Raw genomic sequence first — 16,797 nt, forward strand, 5'->3', positions numbered from 1 at the left:
TACGGTCCATGTTTAAGGCTGCATGGCCACAATCGCACTACTGTAGCACGTCTTTCATTTTCCATCTACGAAGGTTAATGGAGACGATCGTGATTAAAATGAGATTCATGATGGCGTGGAGTAAGGTGGACCAGGTGGTTCAGAGGTCAGAAGCACCCACAGTCACCACTGAGGTCCTGGGTTGAAATCCGTGTTGTCAGCCGCCCAACTACATTGATTCAACCAACCGGCTTCTCAAGTGCAGTGAAGTCGCTGGTCTCAGTTCGGTCACCATTGATTTGACTCAAAAGACTCACATACTGTATTTAGAATCAACATGCGTTGTGAGTATTTAGCTGCTTATAAATTTCCACATGATGATAAGTCACTTATTTTTTTCACATGGAATTATGGGGGATTGCAACAGATTACAAATTCACGTCGAGATTTGATATTAATTCGACTGATTCAGGAGGAGCCGCTTGTATTTGTTTTCAGATCACTGTTGAATGATCTGATTGGGGCAGTCGTTCACGATGTTGCACGGTCTGAGGTGTCGCACCACCACAATCACAAACTGGACTCTCGTTAATTTTCCATTCATGGAGAATGCCACTTCGTTGAAACTATCATTTGCGATGGCCAGGTTACTCCTGAGAAAGAGCTGTATAGGTCAATGGGCCTTTACCTGGATAAAATAAAATACAAATATTTAATTAGTTATATAGTCGCATAGAGTGAGTTGCGATTCAACTGGGTTGTCGAGTGTAGCAAATCGCTGTGTTTCACGGAACAAGAAGATCCCAATTTTAGTTTTGTTCCCCCGCCATTTTGTCTCATTCGACAATTCCAGCCACAACAGGGCCTCGGCCACAACAGGGCCCCGGCCACAACAGGGTCCCTGCCACAACAGGGCCCTGGCCGCTGCTCTCGATGACCAACAAGGAGACATTAATCCGCACCATGCGCGAGATATCAGCCACACTCATGGGGGGGGGGGGGGGGGGGAGATTATCTTGTGACCTGGCAACGCACATGGATTCTTGAGTGTTTGCTGCACTCGTTCCATCTCTGCAAAGGGGGTTCTCCACGGTTAACCAGCGTGCGTGTTCACAGTTTACGGGTCACGCCGAGTGCGGTCAAAGGTTTCGCTCTCGGTTGAGGGGCAATAGTTCCCCTGCCCCTGCTTTAAACTAACGGCTTTAGACTGACAAGACTAAACCCGCAAGACAGACGAGACCAACGAGACAAACCGAGAATTGCTTCTTACGTCGGGTGACACACCCCCCCCCCCCCGCCGCCACACACCAGTGGTAATCCGTCAATATCGCCCAGGTTTGGTGAAATGATTCTTGAATTGGTTCGTGACAATGCAATTCAGAATCACGGGGGAGGGCGAATCGACCGTCAAGTCGACGCCCACCAGCGGGATCTCTGCTCTGGCAATAAGATGCCTCCGTCTCACAAAGCCCAGAGCCGACTGTTGTTTTCCACATTGGAGGTGGTCACTCCTTGCCGGCCTCTGCTCCCATAGTCTACAATCCTCTTCCGCGTGAACTCCTCCGTGCGGTTGTGACTCTGCACCTCGTTCAAGTCGAACCCCGAACACTCTGATTTGCATTTCATGTTTCGCATTTTACTTATTTTTTTACTTTGCAGTACTCTGCATGTCCGTTACCCTACTGGTGCCCAATTCGTTCCATGCTTCATGTTTCCCGTTGAGGCAACTGGAAACTAAAACTAAACTATTTTAATTTTAGCAGGTTAAGTCCTACTGATCTATATAGCTCTGTTTCAGAAGTGACTTGGTCACAAATGACAGCTCAACGAAGTGGCTTAGCACGTGGAAATGTATAGCAGCCAAATACTCTAAACTGTTTCTAAAAGGGGAGGGAAAAATCGGAGAGTCACGCGAACTCCAAACATACAGCAGCAGGCGTCAGGGTCGGAATTGAACTCACGCCATCCTGTATACCAGGCGAGGTAGTTAACATCTCCTAGCCACTGCAGCGAGAGAGATGCGGTTGACACAAAGATTCGGCTGTTTTGGCGATGCGGTTGCCACAGAGACGGTGTGCACTCTCGCGTGTCGGCGTCGCTCGCCGCCGTTGCCGTCTCTCGCCGCAGGGCGCGCTCGTGGAGAAGGTGATCCTGGAGAAGCTGCATAGCCGCTTCATCGTGTCGCTCTCCTACGCCTTCCAGAGCAAGCTGGAGCTCTGCCTCGTCATGACCATCATGAACGGCGGAGACCTCAGGTGACGGCGGGATAGCCCGCACGAATCGGGCATGCCAGGAGGAGACGATACGTCTTCTCTTCCGAGAACAACCGGAGCTCGCCCGGACAACTATTGTTGTTCGTGTCATTGCGACAGAAGAGACTCAACACGTTCGCCAATAACACTACGGCATTGAAAGAAAAAAAAACATCTGGCCCTTCTCCATTGCATTTTGCGCTAAAATAGATAGACGTTTTGGCAATGCCGGAAACGTCACCGATTACACGAGCGGGGGGGGGGGGGGCAAAGGTCACCTCCAGGGTCCCCGTCGATATCACGGTTTCATCTCCCAGGGCCATCTTCTGGAGTCATTTTCTTCTGGTGTGGTTTTCTGAGGTCATGTTGTGGACTCATCTCGCGTGGTGATGCTGCATGATGGTGGTGCGTGGTGGTGCGTGGTGGTGCTGTGTGGTGGTGGTGCATGGTGGTGGCGGTGCTGTGTGGTGGTGGTCCACGGCGGTGGTGCTACGTGGCGGTGGCGGTGTCTCCGAGGCAGGTTTCACATCTACGATGTGGACGACGCCAACCAGGGCTTCCCGGAGGCGCGCGCCTTCTTCTACGCGGCGCAGATCGTGTGCGGCCTCGAGCACCTCCACCAGAACCGCATTGTCTACCGCGATCTCAAGCCCGAGAACGTGCTGCTCGACGACATGGGTGACACAGCGTCCACCCTGCCGCCCCCGCTCCTGCGCGTGTCCACCCGTCCACTCGCGAGCCACTCGCACGTCCTTCCACCACGCTACCTGTCCAGCGTGTCCACTCGTATCCGCGCGCCAGTGTATCTGTCCACATGTCCACTCGTCTACCTGCACACCTGTCCAACGTGCCCACTCGTATCCGCGCACCCGTGTAACCGTCCACGTGTCCACTTCCTCTCACCACGCTACCTGTTCACGTGTCCACTTCCTTTGACTGCTCCCATTAAAAGAACTTTGAAGCAAATCATTATTTGTTCATCAAAGCACGTGAACTGAAGAATAAAAATGAAGAACTGAATTTGCAATAATAATAATAGCAATGCGCTGAAAACGATATAATGTACCGCATCATCGTGAGGCATTGCACTGCGAAAATCCCTGCCGTTTTCTCAACCGTCTGTGAACAACACCAAGAGGTTCCTCGCTAACAGCCCCGTTGCGTGTGTCCGCAGGCCACGTGAGACTCTCCGACCTAGGTCTCGCTATCGAGATGAAGGAGGGACAGGACATGACGAAAGGCTACGCCGGGACACCGGGTGCGGCAAATCTCTCCGCTCGCTTCTCTTCGTAAACTCTACTCCCTTGTCCTCTCCCGCACGGCGATTGCGCCGCTCGCTGGCGCCGCGTCACGACACACGAGGAGCCGTTCGGAACGCTCGCGGAGAAGCGCGACCCTCTGTGTGCGCACGCGTGCGTTCGTATGTACGTACGCACTGTACGTGCGTGGTCGTCATTGCGCGTGCGCCCGTCCGTACGTGCGTTTACAGGCTTCATGGCGCCGGAGCTGCTGAAGGGCGAGGCGTACGACTACTCGGTCGACTACTTCACCCTCGGCGTCACCATCTACGAGATGATCCAGGCTAAGGGGCCGTTCCGCTACCGCGGGGAGAAGGTACTCAGAACGCGAGGAGGTGCAATAGGGATGCACGCGGAGACTCAGTGGGACACAAGGGGACATGTGTGGACACGCCGGGACACAATGGGGACACGCGAGGACATGTGGTGGACACGCGGGGGGGCGCAATAGGGACACGTAGGGACGTGGAGACACGCGGGGACACGATGGGGACACGCGGGGACACTTGGCGGACACGCGGGGGGATGCAATAGGGACACGTGGGGACGTAAGGGATGCGCGGGGACGCAAGGGGAACACGTTGTGACATGTGGGGACTCAATGGGACGCATGGGGACAAGCGGGGACATGTGGGGACATACAGTACCAAGGAGGGATGTGTGGGGACACAGAGGGATGCACAGGGAGAGGGAGGGACGCACGGGGGGGGTATGCGGGACGTGTGGGGGGGACACTACTTTATAGTTTATTAAAAGCAACTTAAGGGTTAGGATTTTCATTTAAAGGCCAAGAGCCTTACATGACATCTCATCTCAACCATTCCAATGCCCTGCTGCTATATAGCCAAGGGGACCCTCCCAGTGGCAGCTGCCCCTGTGTGGCACAAGGTGTATGCAGCAGGCACCGACCTGCAAATGGGCATTGCCGGCCTAATTGTCCAGCTAGACCGAATCCTCCAGCTGTGTCCTCTCGTCACGACGAGGTGGAAGAGTAGGCCAAATACCCTCCAGAACTATTTTTTTTCATTTTACCAAGTAAGGCCCACTGAGCTATATAGCTCTTTTTCAGAAGTGACCTGGCCGCAAATGGATCATGTGGAAATTGATAGCATCCAAATACTCTAAATGCTTGTCGACTCTAAATGTGGAGGGAAAGACCGGAGGACTCAGAGAAAAATCCACACGACCACGGTGAGAATGGACACGCCAGCTACAAATATACAGCAGGCATCGTCAGGGTCGTGATTGCACCCACGACCTCCTGTATAAGAAGCGAGGTAGTCAACATCTCGTCACCGTGGCGCCCTCCCTCCGGTGGAGGCCCTCTTCCACCGGCGGTGGCGTCTGCGGGCAATGGCAGAGCGGTGGCGGCTGCGCGCCCTTCGCGTTGACAAATTGATATATACATTCCATCGTAAAGCCGGGCCCCCTCGACTCAACGCTATGGCTGTTCTCCCCTGGGCGGCGACGAGGTGGAGAACAAGGAGGTGAAGCGGCGGATCCTGGAGGACGACGCGAGCTACTCGGAGCGCTTCAGCGCCGACTGCCGCGCGACGTGCAAGGCGCTGCTGACCAAGGACCCCGCGATGCGCCTCGGCTTCCGCGACGGCTCCTGCGGCGAGCTAAAGAAGCACGGCTTGTTCGCCTCCATCAACTGGGGCCGCCTGCAGGCTGGTACGCTGGGCCCGCCCAGTCACCACAGAGACAAAGTTCCTCGCTATGTCACAACTTAACGGGCTGTTGTGGGCAAGCGCTGTTAGTGAAGTGGCACCTATGTAATGTCGGCGCGGTGGTGTGGTCGGCGCCACGCCACTGGCCGCCTAAATCTCCCCGCCGCCAATGTTTATTATACGCCGCCGCACGGGATAATTTACTCATTTGAGGCTGAGCCGACCTAGGGGATATTCATCACCGATGACGGCCGACAGCAGGACCTGTATTCGGCTCGCCGTGATCGTAGTGCAGGGATCGCCGAGTCACGCAGACGGTGGGGGGGGGGGGGGACACGTGGGGACACGCAGGGACACGTGGGGACACGCAGGCCCATGGACAGTCAGACTCTCGTAGTTCACGCTAAAATCAGAGAGAGATCCTGCTCGAATGAGCCAGTGGTGGACATTCTACATTCTTTTTGTTTCTTAATTTTGTTTTATTGAACCCAATTGAACATCCATAACAGAGGGCACATGAACGTACCGGAGTAAGGCTTGCGAGACGAGGGATTGTGCCCATGGGTGATCTTTCATCCCTAAATATTGGTTTGTTATGAACCCTGTCTCGTTCCGAGACATCAGAACATGCAAGCGGCTCAGCGTTAATTTTATTGAGAGAGGCGTAGTAGCGCCGTTTGTTTTTAAAGACATTGTACTCACCGCAGACAACCGTAGCGACACGACCGCACTCTATGATAGCTGTTGTTAAACTGTGCCATTTGCCGTCTCACGTGGCCTTGTGGGAGCCTGGGTACCGATAAAAGTTATTTAATTTTTTCTTCCGATTCCGGTCTGATGACGTACACGTACATCATCGGAATTGGTTCACGTGTACCAGGTTCATTGTATAACCATGGTGGGGGGTGGGGACTGGGGTGGTGGTGGGGGCATTCCACGGTTGCGACATTCCGATTGGGAGTCGTTCGTTGTCGCGCTGAGCCACCTGGCCGGTCCAGCTGACCACAGCCTCCTCGCATAGCCTCTCCCAATACAGCCTTGCTGCCTGAGCTCCTCCACAGCGTCCTACAGCTTCCCATAGCCTTCAACAGGCGGCTGACATAGCAACCTGACACCCATTTGGGCATTTTTACTAAACACTGGTGGACACTACCTCTTTATTATCACTGCCTACTGGCCCTGACGCGCATACACATTTCACGTTGCCCTTCGCCCTTGCCCCCCCCGCTCCCCACTGTCCCCCGATGCCCCTCGCTCGCTGCCCTCCCCCAGGGCTCCTGGATCCGCCGTTTGTGCCGGACTCCAAGACGGTGTACGCCAAGGACGTGAACGAGGTGGGGGCGTTCTCCTCCGTGAGGGGCGTGAACCTCGTGGAGGAGGACAAGGCCTTCTTCGACTCCTTCTCCACGGGCAGCATCCCCATCCCCTGGCAGGTGCGCCTCCGACGACAGTCGTCGCCACCGGCATCAACGTTCCGTCCGTGTATGGGCGTATGTACGTTGGACTTCTTCCACGCCGTGTAGCCAACCGTGCTAATGGGAGGTGCGGGGGAAGGACATCACCGGCCATTGCGGGACAGAGGGATGCTCGGGGATATTTTAATATGTTATGAGACGGTTCGCGTCGCAATCTCCCCGCACAGCTCGAGTGTACGCGGTGAAGGAGCGCTTCGACCGCAGTTCACAGAAGCTTTGCAGTCAAATGGCAATGCTCATCATGGAAACGATAATGTAAACTAAACTATTTAAACTCTTTTTTTTATTTTATCAGGTAAGGCTCACTGAGCTATATAGCTCTTTTTCAGAGGCGACCTGGCCACAAGTGCTAGCTCAACGAAGTGGTTTATCATCATGTGGACATTTATAGCAGCCAAATACTTTAAATGCATGTCGACTCTAAATGTGGGGGGGGGAATCCGGAACATGCAAACTCAAAATATACAGCAGGTGTCAGGGTCGGGATCGAACCCACGACCTCCTGCATACGAGGCGAGGTCATTAGCATCTCACCACCGTGGCGCACCCTGTGAGGTTGCCATTAAACGTGTAGGCCGCGAGTAGAATGACAGGCTGCGCGTACAGCATTTATTAAAATCACTCCAGACTTATCTTCTTGTGTCGATATTTGTTTTGGCTAACCATCGAACAAAGATGGCAACTGCATCGCAAGCTTTCAGATGCGCTTCTGCGGCTGTCTGAAAGACTCTTCCTTCCGATATTTGGAAGCCACTAGAGTTATGCACTTTTAAATAATCTAGATTGAAGATTAATTTCTTTATAACTGCTTTTTCTGTTTAGTTTGTTGTCCTTTCCCCGCACCTCTGATTAGCATGGTTGGCTACGTACAGTGCAAAAGAGATTCAACATACAAGCATACAAACGAGTAGGCCGCAAGTTAGAATTACAGGCTGCGCATATAGCGTTTTATCCAAATTACTCGTGACTTATCTTCTTATCTCGATTCATATAGTGCCTCATCATTCCAGGCTGCTCAACAATTACCATATTTTCCCGCATATAACCCACGGGGTATACCACTTTCTACAAACAAGACCCTGCGGGGTATATGAAGGTGCGGGCTATCCCAAAAATATCTTACACGTGTGACATGTCATGACTCGTTTATATTTTTTTATGGTAGGACTCTACACTATGCAACACTGACCTTTGACTAAAGCACTGCTGAATAAACCACTCACACTAAAATTTCCCATGTTATCACGTTTTAAATGAATTGTTTATACAATTAACCGACAATATTTGAAGTGGGCGCACTTTGTTTACTGGCGACGGGACAGCTGGGGGGAGAGAGAGGTGGGGGTTGGGGGGTGGGGCAGCTGGGGGGAGAGAGAGGTGGGGGGTGGGGCAGCTGGGGGGAGAGAGAGGTGGGGGGTGGGGCAGCTGGGGGGAGAGAGAGGTGGGGGGGGGTGGGGCAGATGGGGGGAGGGAGAGGTGGGGGTTGGGGCAGCTGGGGGGAGAGAGAGGTGGGGGTTGGGGGGTGGGGCAGCTGGGGGGAGAGAGAGGTGGGGGTTGGGGGGTGGGGCAGCTGGGGAGAGAGAGGTGGGGGTTGGGGGCGTGGCAACGGCGTCACCGTAGTGCCGCTATAATCTGCGCAGTGCGCAATCTACCAGTGCTAAAACTGTACAGTACTTACTAATCGACCAGTTATGTGTTACTTATTTATTGGATATTTACTTTTGTTACTTGTTTACTGTTTTAAGTTCACTCGTTTCCGGCTAGTTTGTTTTCTTTGTGTTTTTTTATTATTTTAATGTTAACAATTGATAGTGTAATGTATTACAAATGTAAACTTCGTATTAATATGATGGAATTAAGCTGTGGTAACGACGTTAAAGATATGAATGCATGCGGGGTATATGGTATTTTTGCGGGATATATGTGTTTGCGGATTATATGCGTATGCGGGCTATATGCGGGAAAATACATTATATTATAAATTGTACATATGATGACGGTGGTTTAAATAAAGAGCGGGTTTGTTATTAAAAGTGTAGTTATGGTGAGAGTTGGGAGAACAGGTGGGAGTGGTTAACGGAGTGGTTGGCTGCTGTCGTATTCAAACCGCCTGGAAATAAACTTGGCTGGCAGAGTGGACACTCCCGGGGTAATTGTTGAAAGGAGCCACGAGGAACAACACAACCATAAACCCGCCCTCCGTGCGACGTGGCCTCTCTCAAAGATGTCCTCAATCGCGGCCTCCCCCCCCCTTCTGTTTATCTCTGTCCACGATATTTACTCAACAACTTCTCCCAGTTGTATCCAATTGTTCAGATTGCTTCTGTAAACTTAAATCTCTGTTTCCCCCGGCTTCTTGCTGTCATCATCATCATCACGATCCATGGGCAGGTAGCCCGTGATTGTCCACTGCACATTTCGTCATTTGTTTCCACTTTCCTCTCTCTCTTGTGGTGCCAATCTCTTATGTCGTCATAGCCACTCTGTTAGTTCTTCCTCTCTCTCCGGTGACACTTTTGCTGCACCTAGAATGTTCTCAGTCAGAACCGCATTGTTGTTCACTCTCGTTTTCTCTCATTACACGTTCAAGAAATCTAACCCTACCGTTCTCCACTTATTCCAATTGATGATCTTGTTGTGTACCCTGCTGCGATCCGTCACACATTCACGTTGCTCAATCGTGTGTCTCCGTCCGTGCAACGTTTAACAACCCTTCTTCTTGAAAACCACACTTGAACGCAAATAGCACAAACAGCAGCAAAGGCCGTACGGGCACCTCAACGTGTTCCGAGGAACGCGCGTGCACACATTCGCAGAGTGCTGAACCCTTCCGGAAGCGTTTCATTAGCGGCATAAAAGCTTGCGGGGTAACAGCCATCAGGGTCAAATGCGTTGGCATGTTTAATAAAAAATTATTCCCAATGCAGCCGGTTTCCACTGGGGTTAATCTTTCACAGCAACGCAACGTCACACTAAAGTTGTGTTCGTGTTGGATCGTCTTTACGTAAGTTATGTTTGCCCTCCCACCCCCCCCCCCCCCAGCTACTGATGGAGGGACATAGCTGATGCTCGAACGCTTTCAATCTAAGTTGGAAAGCGTCAAAGAGAAATTTACCTCGTGCCGATCGGACCGTCCGGGAGGGGTGGGCGGGCGGGCGATGAAGGATGCTAACCTGATACCCGCGGCCTTGTGGCAGCTGACGTGCCATGCTGACAGCCCTTGTCCACCACCGCTCCCTCTCGCATTCTCCACCACCTCTATCGCCGCTCACCCCACGCTCTCTCGGCCGCACAGCTGCCTGCTTTGGAAAGTGAAACAAAAAACAGGGGGGGGTGGGGGGGGAGAGGATTTGGTATTTTTTTGTCTCGGAGAAGAAGCAGGGGCCCACGATCGTAATCGCACGAATCGCTGGTGACGGCGGAGCTGACGCGGCTCTTGCCGAGTGTGTACATGGGTAGGGGACGGGAAAGCAGGGGCACGGCATTTACTCTTCAAATGTTTTTTGTCTTTCTCCACAAATTGCATCCCGATCGCGCGATCAGCGTCGTGTCACGAAAGTGTATATCGCAGAGCTACCTCTGGGATCCCTTCAAGTGACTGCTGGCCCACACACTAGGGGGCACTATAGCACTCTCCCGCCCGCCCTGCCACAGAGAATAATATTCGTCACACGAGAAGTAACAACTTTTATTTTTAATGTCTAGAGATCAAATGTAGCGAACGTAAGTGCGGAACCAAATTGCATGTAAAGTGGGTATTGTTGTTCAGTCGTCGGAGACAGGCGGCTGAACCCAGGATCTTAGCGTCAGTTCAACACAGATATCTGAGCCACTCGGTTCAAAGCAGGAACATTTGGGTGTCATGTACGTACGTATGTTGAACTTCTCTCGCACTGTACGTAGTCAATCGTGCTAGGTGCGGGTCATTGACTTTGAAGGGCCCACTGGTGCGCCATTGCGAACATTATGACCGTCTCGCCGTCTCTCCCCCCTCTCATGCCTCCCGATTGTCCATCCCTGGCAGGAGGAGATCATCGAGACGGGTGTGTTCGAGGAGCTGAACCTTTGGCCGGCCGACGGCTCCCTGCCCGACAACCTCTGCAAGGACAAGATCCCGACATCAGATGGAGCCGGCGCTCGCTCCTCCACATGCACCGTGCTGTGAGCCGGCGGTGCTGCCCGGCCACTCAGAGGGAAGATTTAGCACTGCCACGTGTGTGGGAGGTTGCTCATGGAGCTCCTGGAGAATCTTGAGTACTACCCCTCCTAGAGAGCCTCGTGGAGATATACCACCGGCGTAGGTTCTCGCGGTTGTCGGGTCATCCCGCGCGTTGCTCGGCGCGACGTCCGACGTTTCGCCCCACGTGCTGGGAGCTTCTTCAGTCACTGGATCCGGCTTTCCTATCTGTTGTGAATTTCAGGGCAGTCTTTTGTTGGAAACCGAATTCATTTCCCGAAAAGGCTCCCAGCAGCACATGCGGCCGAAACGCCGGACATCGTACTGAACAAACACGCGGTACAACCTGTCAACGTGCATCATGTTTATAGTTTTATCATCTGTAACGCTTTCGAACGAAGGCTGTCGGCATTAGTTGCATCCATCTGTCCATTAATCGGGCACAACTATAATGTGCGCTAAGATGATCCAATATAAATGTATTTTTATTCGCATTTTTAAGTTGTGTCGATATTAGGGACCCCTACCCCTTCAGTCCAATTATTGACAAGGTTGGCCCAAAACTGGATGAACATTTTTAAAACAGTAAATAACGCCCTTCCCCCCCATGGTGATGATGGCGTCACACGTTACATGCGTGCGCTATCCGATGAGGTAAGCACAGGCAGCGTCACCAGGCGATGCCGCGCGTTGCGGCTGTAATTAACTAAAACTCAACGCACGTGTGATATTCGGCTGAGAACACATTCGTAGTTTACCTGCGTGGAATGGGCTGTCAGTGTAGAACGCGTCGACGTTTTCAATTCATTCGTAAAGCAATCGGTTAAATATTCAGCCTGGATAACTAATCGAGTTAACATTTCCAGCTTCATTGTATGTACAATTAAGCAAATTATCACAGTTGCAATGAAACATAAGGATGTTTTATGTCAGAGCTCTCATAAGCTGCATTTGCATGTTGCCCGAAGACCATGGCTTGATGGCAATTTTTGCGGAATTGTTGCCGGCAATTGTTACAGGAAACAGTTCTAAAAAATGGCCGCCCAAAAAAATGCCCCCCCCCCATACTAGGAAAAGGAGATGGCAACCTCCAATCAGATTGCAGAAAGTCGTCACATGGACTACCCAAGGTTGCATGATCTCCCTCTAAACAATCGCATTGTTACACTTGTCAACAAACTCTTTGTCTTCTCCTGCGTAGTTTTTTTTCTAGGTTGAGCTGCTGTACGGCTTCTCTGCGGTGCGTTCTCAGGTTGTAACGCGTGTCGTCGACATTGTACCGAAAAATGACACGCAGTGCAAACCAAAACCACATGGGAGAACCAAACTCTTATTTTCGTTGGCTTGATGGAACTACGTCATCTTACGCCATTACTGTACCAAGTTGCCATATGCTGGTTGTAATCTCCAGCGAAATGTCATGCAAAATTGTCAATATTTTGCTCGTTTTACCAACATTCCTCCTCCAGTTTTGCTGAAAAACCAATCCAATTGGCATAATTGCCGACATGACAACTTGATTTGATTTGCTCTGTTGGGTTGGTGAAGGGCTATAGTTAATTAATTTACAGTATATCCACACGACAATCTAATCCTAAAGAAACTATGAATCATGAATGCACTTCCGAATAGCAGGGTTGGCTACGTATGGTGCTAAAGAAGTTCAACATACATACATAATATCAGTCGTGAAACTCTACGTATAAAATCAAATTGCCATAGTTGTTTGTAGGGTAAAGGTGTTACGAGCAACAATAGCCCGAGTGCATCATGGGTATAAAATTGACGGTGGACCGTCCAGGTAGTCGTCAGCACAGGTGACCGTATCGTCAATGCTTCTGAGTTGCATCTGTGGAGGAAATTTTTTTCCAAAACCGCATCGTGAAACCTTTTCCAACTCTACCCGGAGTGTTACAAAATGCCTCTGGCACCAATCCAGAACCTCAGCAGCAGGGCTTCAGTGAAAACCGCCACCCACCGCCTTGTCGGGTTCACCCCCATTGGGCTCACTTCAAAAAACTATTTTAAGTCTCAACGCGTTGCACATGCCTGATGATTACTAAATGCGTCGTGCGTGAGAGACAGCTCTGGGTAATCGGGTGCCCCATGGGAAAAAACAAAACTAATACCAATACCCTCCATTCGCCACTAAGTGACGGTGACGCCACCATGGCGCCTGTGCCAGGCCAGGTGCACTTTGAGGCCACCTCAGGTGTCAAAGGCTCGCTGACAGGAGGTCTCGGGACAGACCCAGGTGCCATGGGTTGGCTGACTGAGAAGACTGGTAGATGCACCAACTGTACCCCCTACTGTGCCAACTTGCTGCATTTTAGCCACCCGGTGCTCCGCTCGTTGTTGTGAGCGTCGCTCCTCTGCCCTCCGTTGTTGTTGGAGGGCGACTGCTTCCAACTGCCCGGGAGCGTCCTTCACGATCCTCCTCCACAGAGGCCGATCTTGACACTGCTGGTACCAGTCATCGGCAAGTCCACTCAGCTCCAGATCCTCCCGTACCACATCAGTCCATCGTTTCTCCAGCCCATGTCGTGCCCGTTTAGCCCCCTCTATACAGCCAAACAGAAGCTGCTTGGACATGTGGGCTACATGACCCAGCCAATGCAGACTTACTTGCTGGAAGAGCTCACTAATGGGAATGTGTCCAGAGCTTTCAAAGGTTTGTGAGCTCTTCACACAATCTCGCCAGGTTAAGCGCAGGATGGATCGTAGGCATACCAGCCTGAATGTTTCTAACTGACGCAGATGTTCCATTAGAGGGGTCCATGTTTCACAAGCATAGAGAAGGGAGGCCATGACTGTGGCCGAGAAGACCCGAAGCTTCTTGCGTGCCTGGCAAGGCGATGTTACATAATCTTTACCAGGACCTTTCCCGGCACACTGAGAAGAGAGATGCTCCTATAGTTGTTACGATACATGCGGTCCCCCTCTTTAAGAGTGGGACCACCAGGGCATCCTTCCAATCCTGTGGTGATGTCATGTAGGGCAGTCTGCACACAGATGCCACCCTTTCCGCAGCATTTCACTTGGGAGATCGTCTCTGCCCAGCGCTTTTCCTGGTCTCAGACTTCAGATCGCCCCTCGCACTTATAAGCTCGTTGGAAACACACCCATACACACAAACGCGCTTGACAAGAGCTTTTCTCCCTCCGTCTTTGAATGATTTAGCGCGTTTCTTAGCATAGGAACGTGTTTAGCAATCATCGGGCGCGTGCAGCGTGCGACCGCTCGATCTGTATTGGGTTTACGCAGTCACCCAGTGAACGCGTGGGTTCGTACAGCAACGTTGGGCCAACAACCTTGGTCCTACGGTGGAATGTCTACAGGGCGAAATAATTAATCGTAGTTTTGTTGTTGTTTAACTCTATCGCAAGAGGAATTTGGTCGGATCATTTACGTGGCCTAACCGAATATTAAAAAGAGAAAAAAATACTAAATATGAATCGGAAAGATGTGAATTGGTTAAAGCGATTTCGTCGACGGCGTTTGAAAATCTGACATAAACAAAATGGCAGCGTGATATCACGTGACCCCGTCTCCTCCTGGGGGCCTCCGTTTACAGGGCAACGTGAGGGTTGAGTAGGCCCGACTTTTCCAAAAACAAAGAAATAACTTTTAAAGCCAACAAAAGCAACGTGTTTTTTTTGTGTGTGGCTACCTTAGGAAGAAATTCGCGTTTTTAGAAGTTCGGTTTGGGCAAAAACTGACAACAAAAAACCACCGTACACGTTGACACGGTGGTACCACCACCACCACCTTGTGTGCACAGCAGAGGCCCACACAGACAGGGGCCCGCGTGCCCTCGGCAAAGTGTTGGGTGGCCAACACCACGTCCACAGCCGCCTTTGTCTTCCCACTGCCGATGTTTACGTGCACGGCACCAGGTACTCATTTGAGGCCGAGTCGACCTCGGGGAGACCATGAACCGGTTCAGATAATTCGTAGCGCAGTGCGTTAAACTACTACACCACCTCTCCCTACATGCACACACACAAAGAACCCCCCTTACATAGCCTCGAACTCGGGCTTGCGTGGGCGGGGAGAGGCGTTCGTAGCGCAGCGCGCTAACCGCAGCGCCACCGCTCCGCTCCCCGCCACAGTGCACGCGTGCTTACCAATGTAACACGTGTGTAACACACGTCCACACGCGCGTGTGTAACACACGTCCACAGGCGCGTGTGTAACACACGTCCACGCGCGCGTGTGTAACACACGTCCACGCGCGCGTGTGTACATGTCGCACCAGACGTGGCACGAACACAATTGAAAAGTTCATTCACCACCGCCATCACCGTCTAACGAGTCGCTAGCCACGAACGAGTCGCTTGCTGTGTACCACCACACCGTGTACCACCACACACGTGTGCCACCACCCCCGTGTACCACCATCCCCGTGTGCCACCACACACGTGTACCACCACACCCGTGTACCACCACCCCCGTGTACCACCACACCCGTGTACCACCACACACGTGTACCACCACCCCGTGTACCACCACCCCCGTGTACCACCACACACGTGTACCACCATACCCGTGTACCACCACACACGTGTACCACCACCCCGTGTACCACCACACCTGTGTACCACCATCCCCGTGTACCACCACACACGTGTACCACCACACACGTGTACCACCACACACGTGTACCACCACACACGTGTACCACCACACCTGTGTACCACCATCCCCGTGTACCACCACACACGTGTACCACCACACACGTGTACCACCACACACGTGTACCACCACACCTGCGAGCCCCACGCCGCTTACCAACAACGTACTCGGGGAGAGCGCGGGCTGCTGTGGCTGCGGTGGCGCTAACCGCAGCGCCACCGCTCCCACCGCCCCACACTGACCCTGCACTCGGATGCCGGCACAACGTTGTAACAATGTCACGTGTGCTGACTGGGTTTGTCATCGTGAAGCTCGCTTTTAAAACGACAATTGTCCTTCAAAGGCGATGTAAATGGACGTAAATAAACTCGCGTGTTTAGGGATTGGATGGCCTTCGATGGTGGCCTGACTGGGTTCACTGCCGAATTATCCGGATTATAAGACGCGCTACTGACGGCGTGTTACAATTTGTTTGTTGTGTTGGTGTGGCGTGTGTCTCTGTGCGTCTCTGCGTGTGACCGTGTCAGCATACACACGGTCGTGTCGTGAGTGGTTTGCGCGCTGCTCTCCGAACCCACACCTGTTCATAGTCCATAGTTCCATTTATTTTGGTATAGCCCTGTCAGCCATTCGGCTCTTGAATCGGGTGCAACCACAACAAACACAAAACAAAAACATGAACAATAAAACATCTTAAAGTGATTATGTGACTGTGCAAACAGAAAATCCAGGGAAAAAAACATCAAAATATTCCTGAAATAGCACCGTACACCAACGCTGTGTGCAAAAATCTCAGTGGGATCAAAATCAAACAACAACCACAAGAAAACTTAGATTAATCCCTTATCAGTGCCCTACCCTAGGGGCCGTCCATAAATGACGTCACGCGATTTTGGACGATTTTTGACCCCCCCCCCCCTCGTCACACGGCGTCACAAAAAGTCAGACACCCCCCCTCAAATATGACGTCACAAAGCTCTGCCCCCCCCCAAATAATATATGCTTCAAATCGCTTTAAACTATTGTCATTGTAGTGCGGATTTTATTTGACGCTGCACTCTGATGTAGGAGAAAACATTTATTAAAAAGTCTAATTAAGTAGAACGTGTTGTCTATATTTATTTAAAGTTGCGCATTTTGATGTGACGTCACATTTCTCAAACCCCCTCCCCCTCGTCACAAATGTCTGACCGCCCCCCCTCCCCTAGGTGCGTGACGTCATTTATGGACGGCCCCTTATCACAGATCTTACTGGTCACCCGCGTGCCCCTTATAAATCTCAACGTTCATCCTACAAAGTCCCATCACAAG

General features: G+C 51.7%; 1 protein-coding gene and 1 long non-coding RNA gene across 2 annotated transcripts in view; one reads left to right on the plus strand and one right to left on the minus strand.

The window, feature by feature from the left end:
- Positions 1–14,363, plus strand: part of GRK1 (G protein-coupled receptor kinase 1) — a 312,076-nt gene extending 297,713 nt beyond the window's left edge. Inside the window, exons 4-10 of the mRNA XM_076068616.1 lie at positions 2,107–2,234; positions 2,752–2,909; positions 3,406–3,489; positions 3,721–3,845; positions 5,002–5,203; positions 6,472–6,632; positions 10,699–14,363. Coding sequence (XP_075924731.1) covers positions 2,107–2,234; positions 2,752–2,909; positions 3,406–3,489; positions 3,721–3,845; positions 5,002–5,203; positions 6,472–6,632; positions 10,699–10,839 — 999 coding nt within the window. The 3' untranslated portion in view covers positions 10,840–14,363. The remainder of the gene's footprint in view (positions 1–2,106; positions 2,235–2,751; positions 2,910–3,405; positions 3,490–3,720; positions 3,846–5,001; positions 5,204–6,471; positions 6,633–10,698) is intronic.
- LOC142925579 (uncharacterized) lies at positions 6,631–15,742 on the minus strand. Its single transcript, XR_012942547.1, has 3 exons — positions 15,643–15,742; positions 9,848–9,976; positions 6,631–6,731 (listed from the first exon to the last, which is right to left on the minus strand). It is a non-coding gene; the product is annotated as an uncharacterized LOC142925579 (long non-coding RNA).
- Positions 15,743–16,797: the final 1,055 nt, after the last annotated feature.

This window comes from Petromyzon marinus, chromosome 21 (genome assembly GCF_048934315.1).
Source record: "Petromyzon marinus isolate PM22_M1 ecotype Great Lakes invasive population chromosome 21, UKy_Petmar_22M1.pri1.0, whole genome shotgun sequence".
In the NCBI taxonomy this organism is placed as follows: domain Eukaryota; kingdom Metazoa; phylum Chordata; class Hyperoartia; order Petromyzontiformes; family Petromyzontidae; genus Petromyzon; species Petromyzon marinus.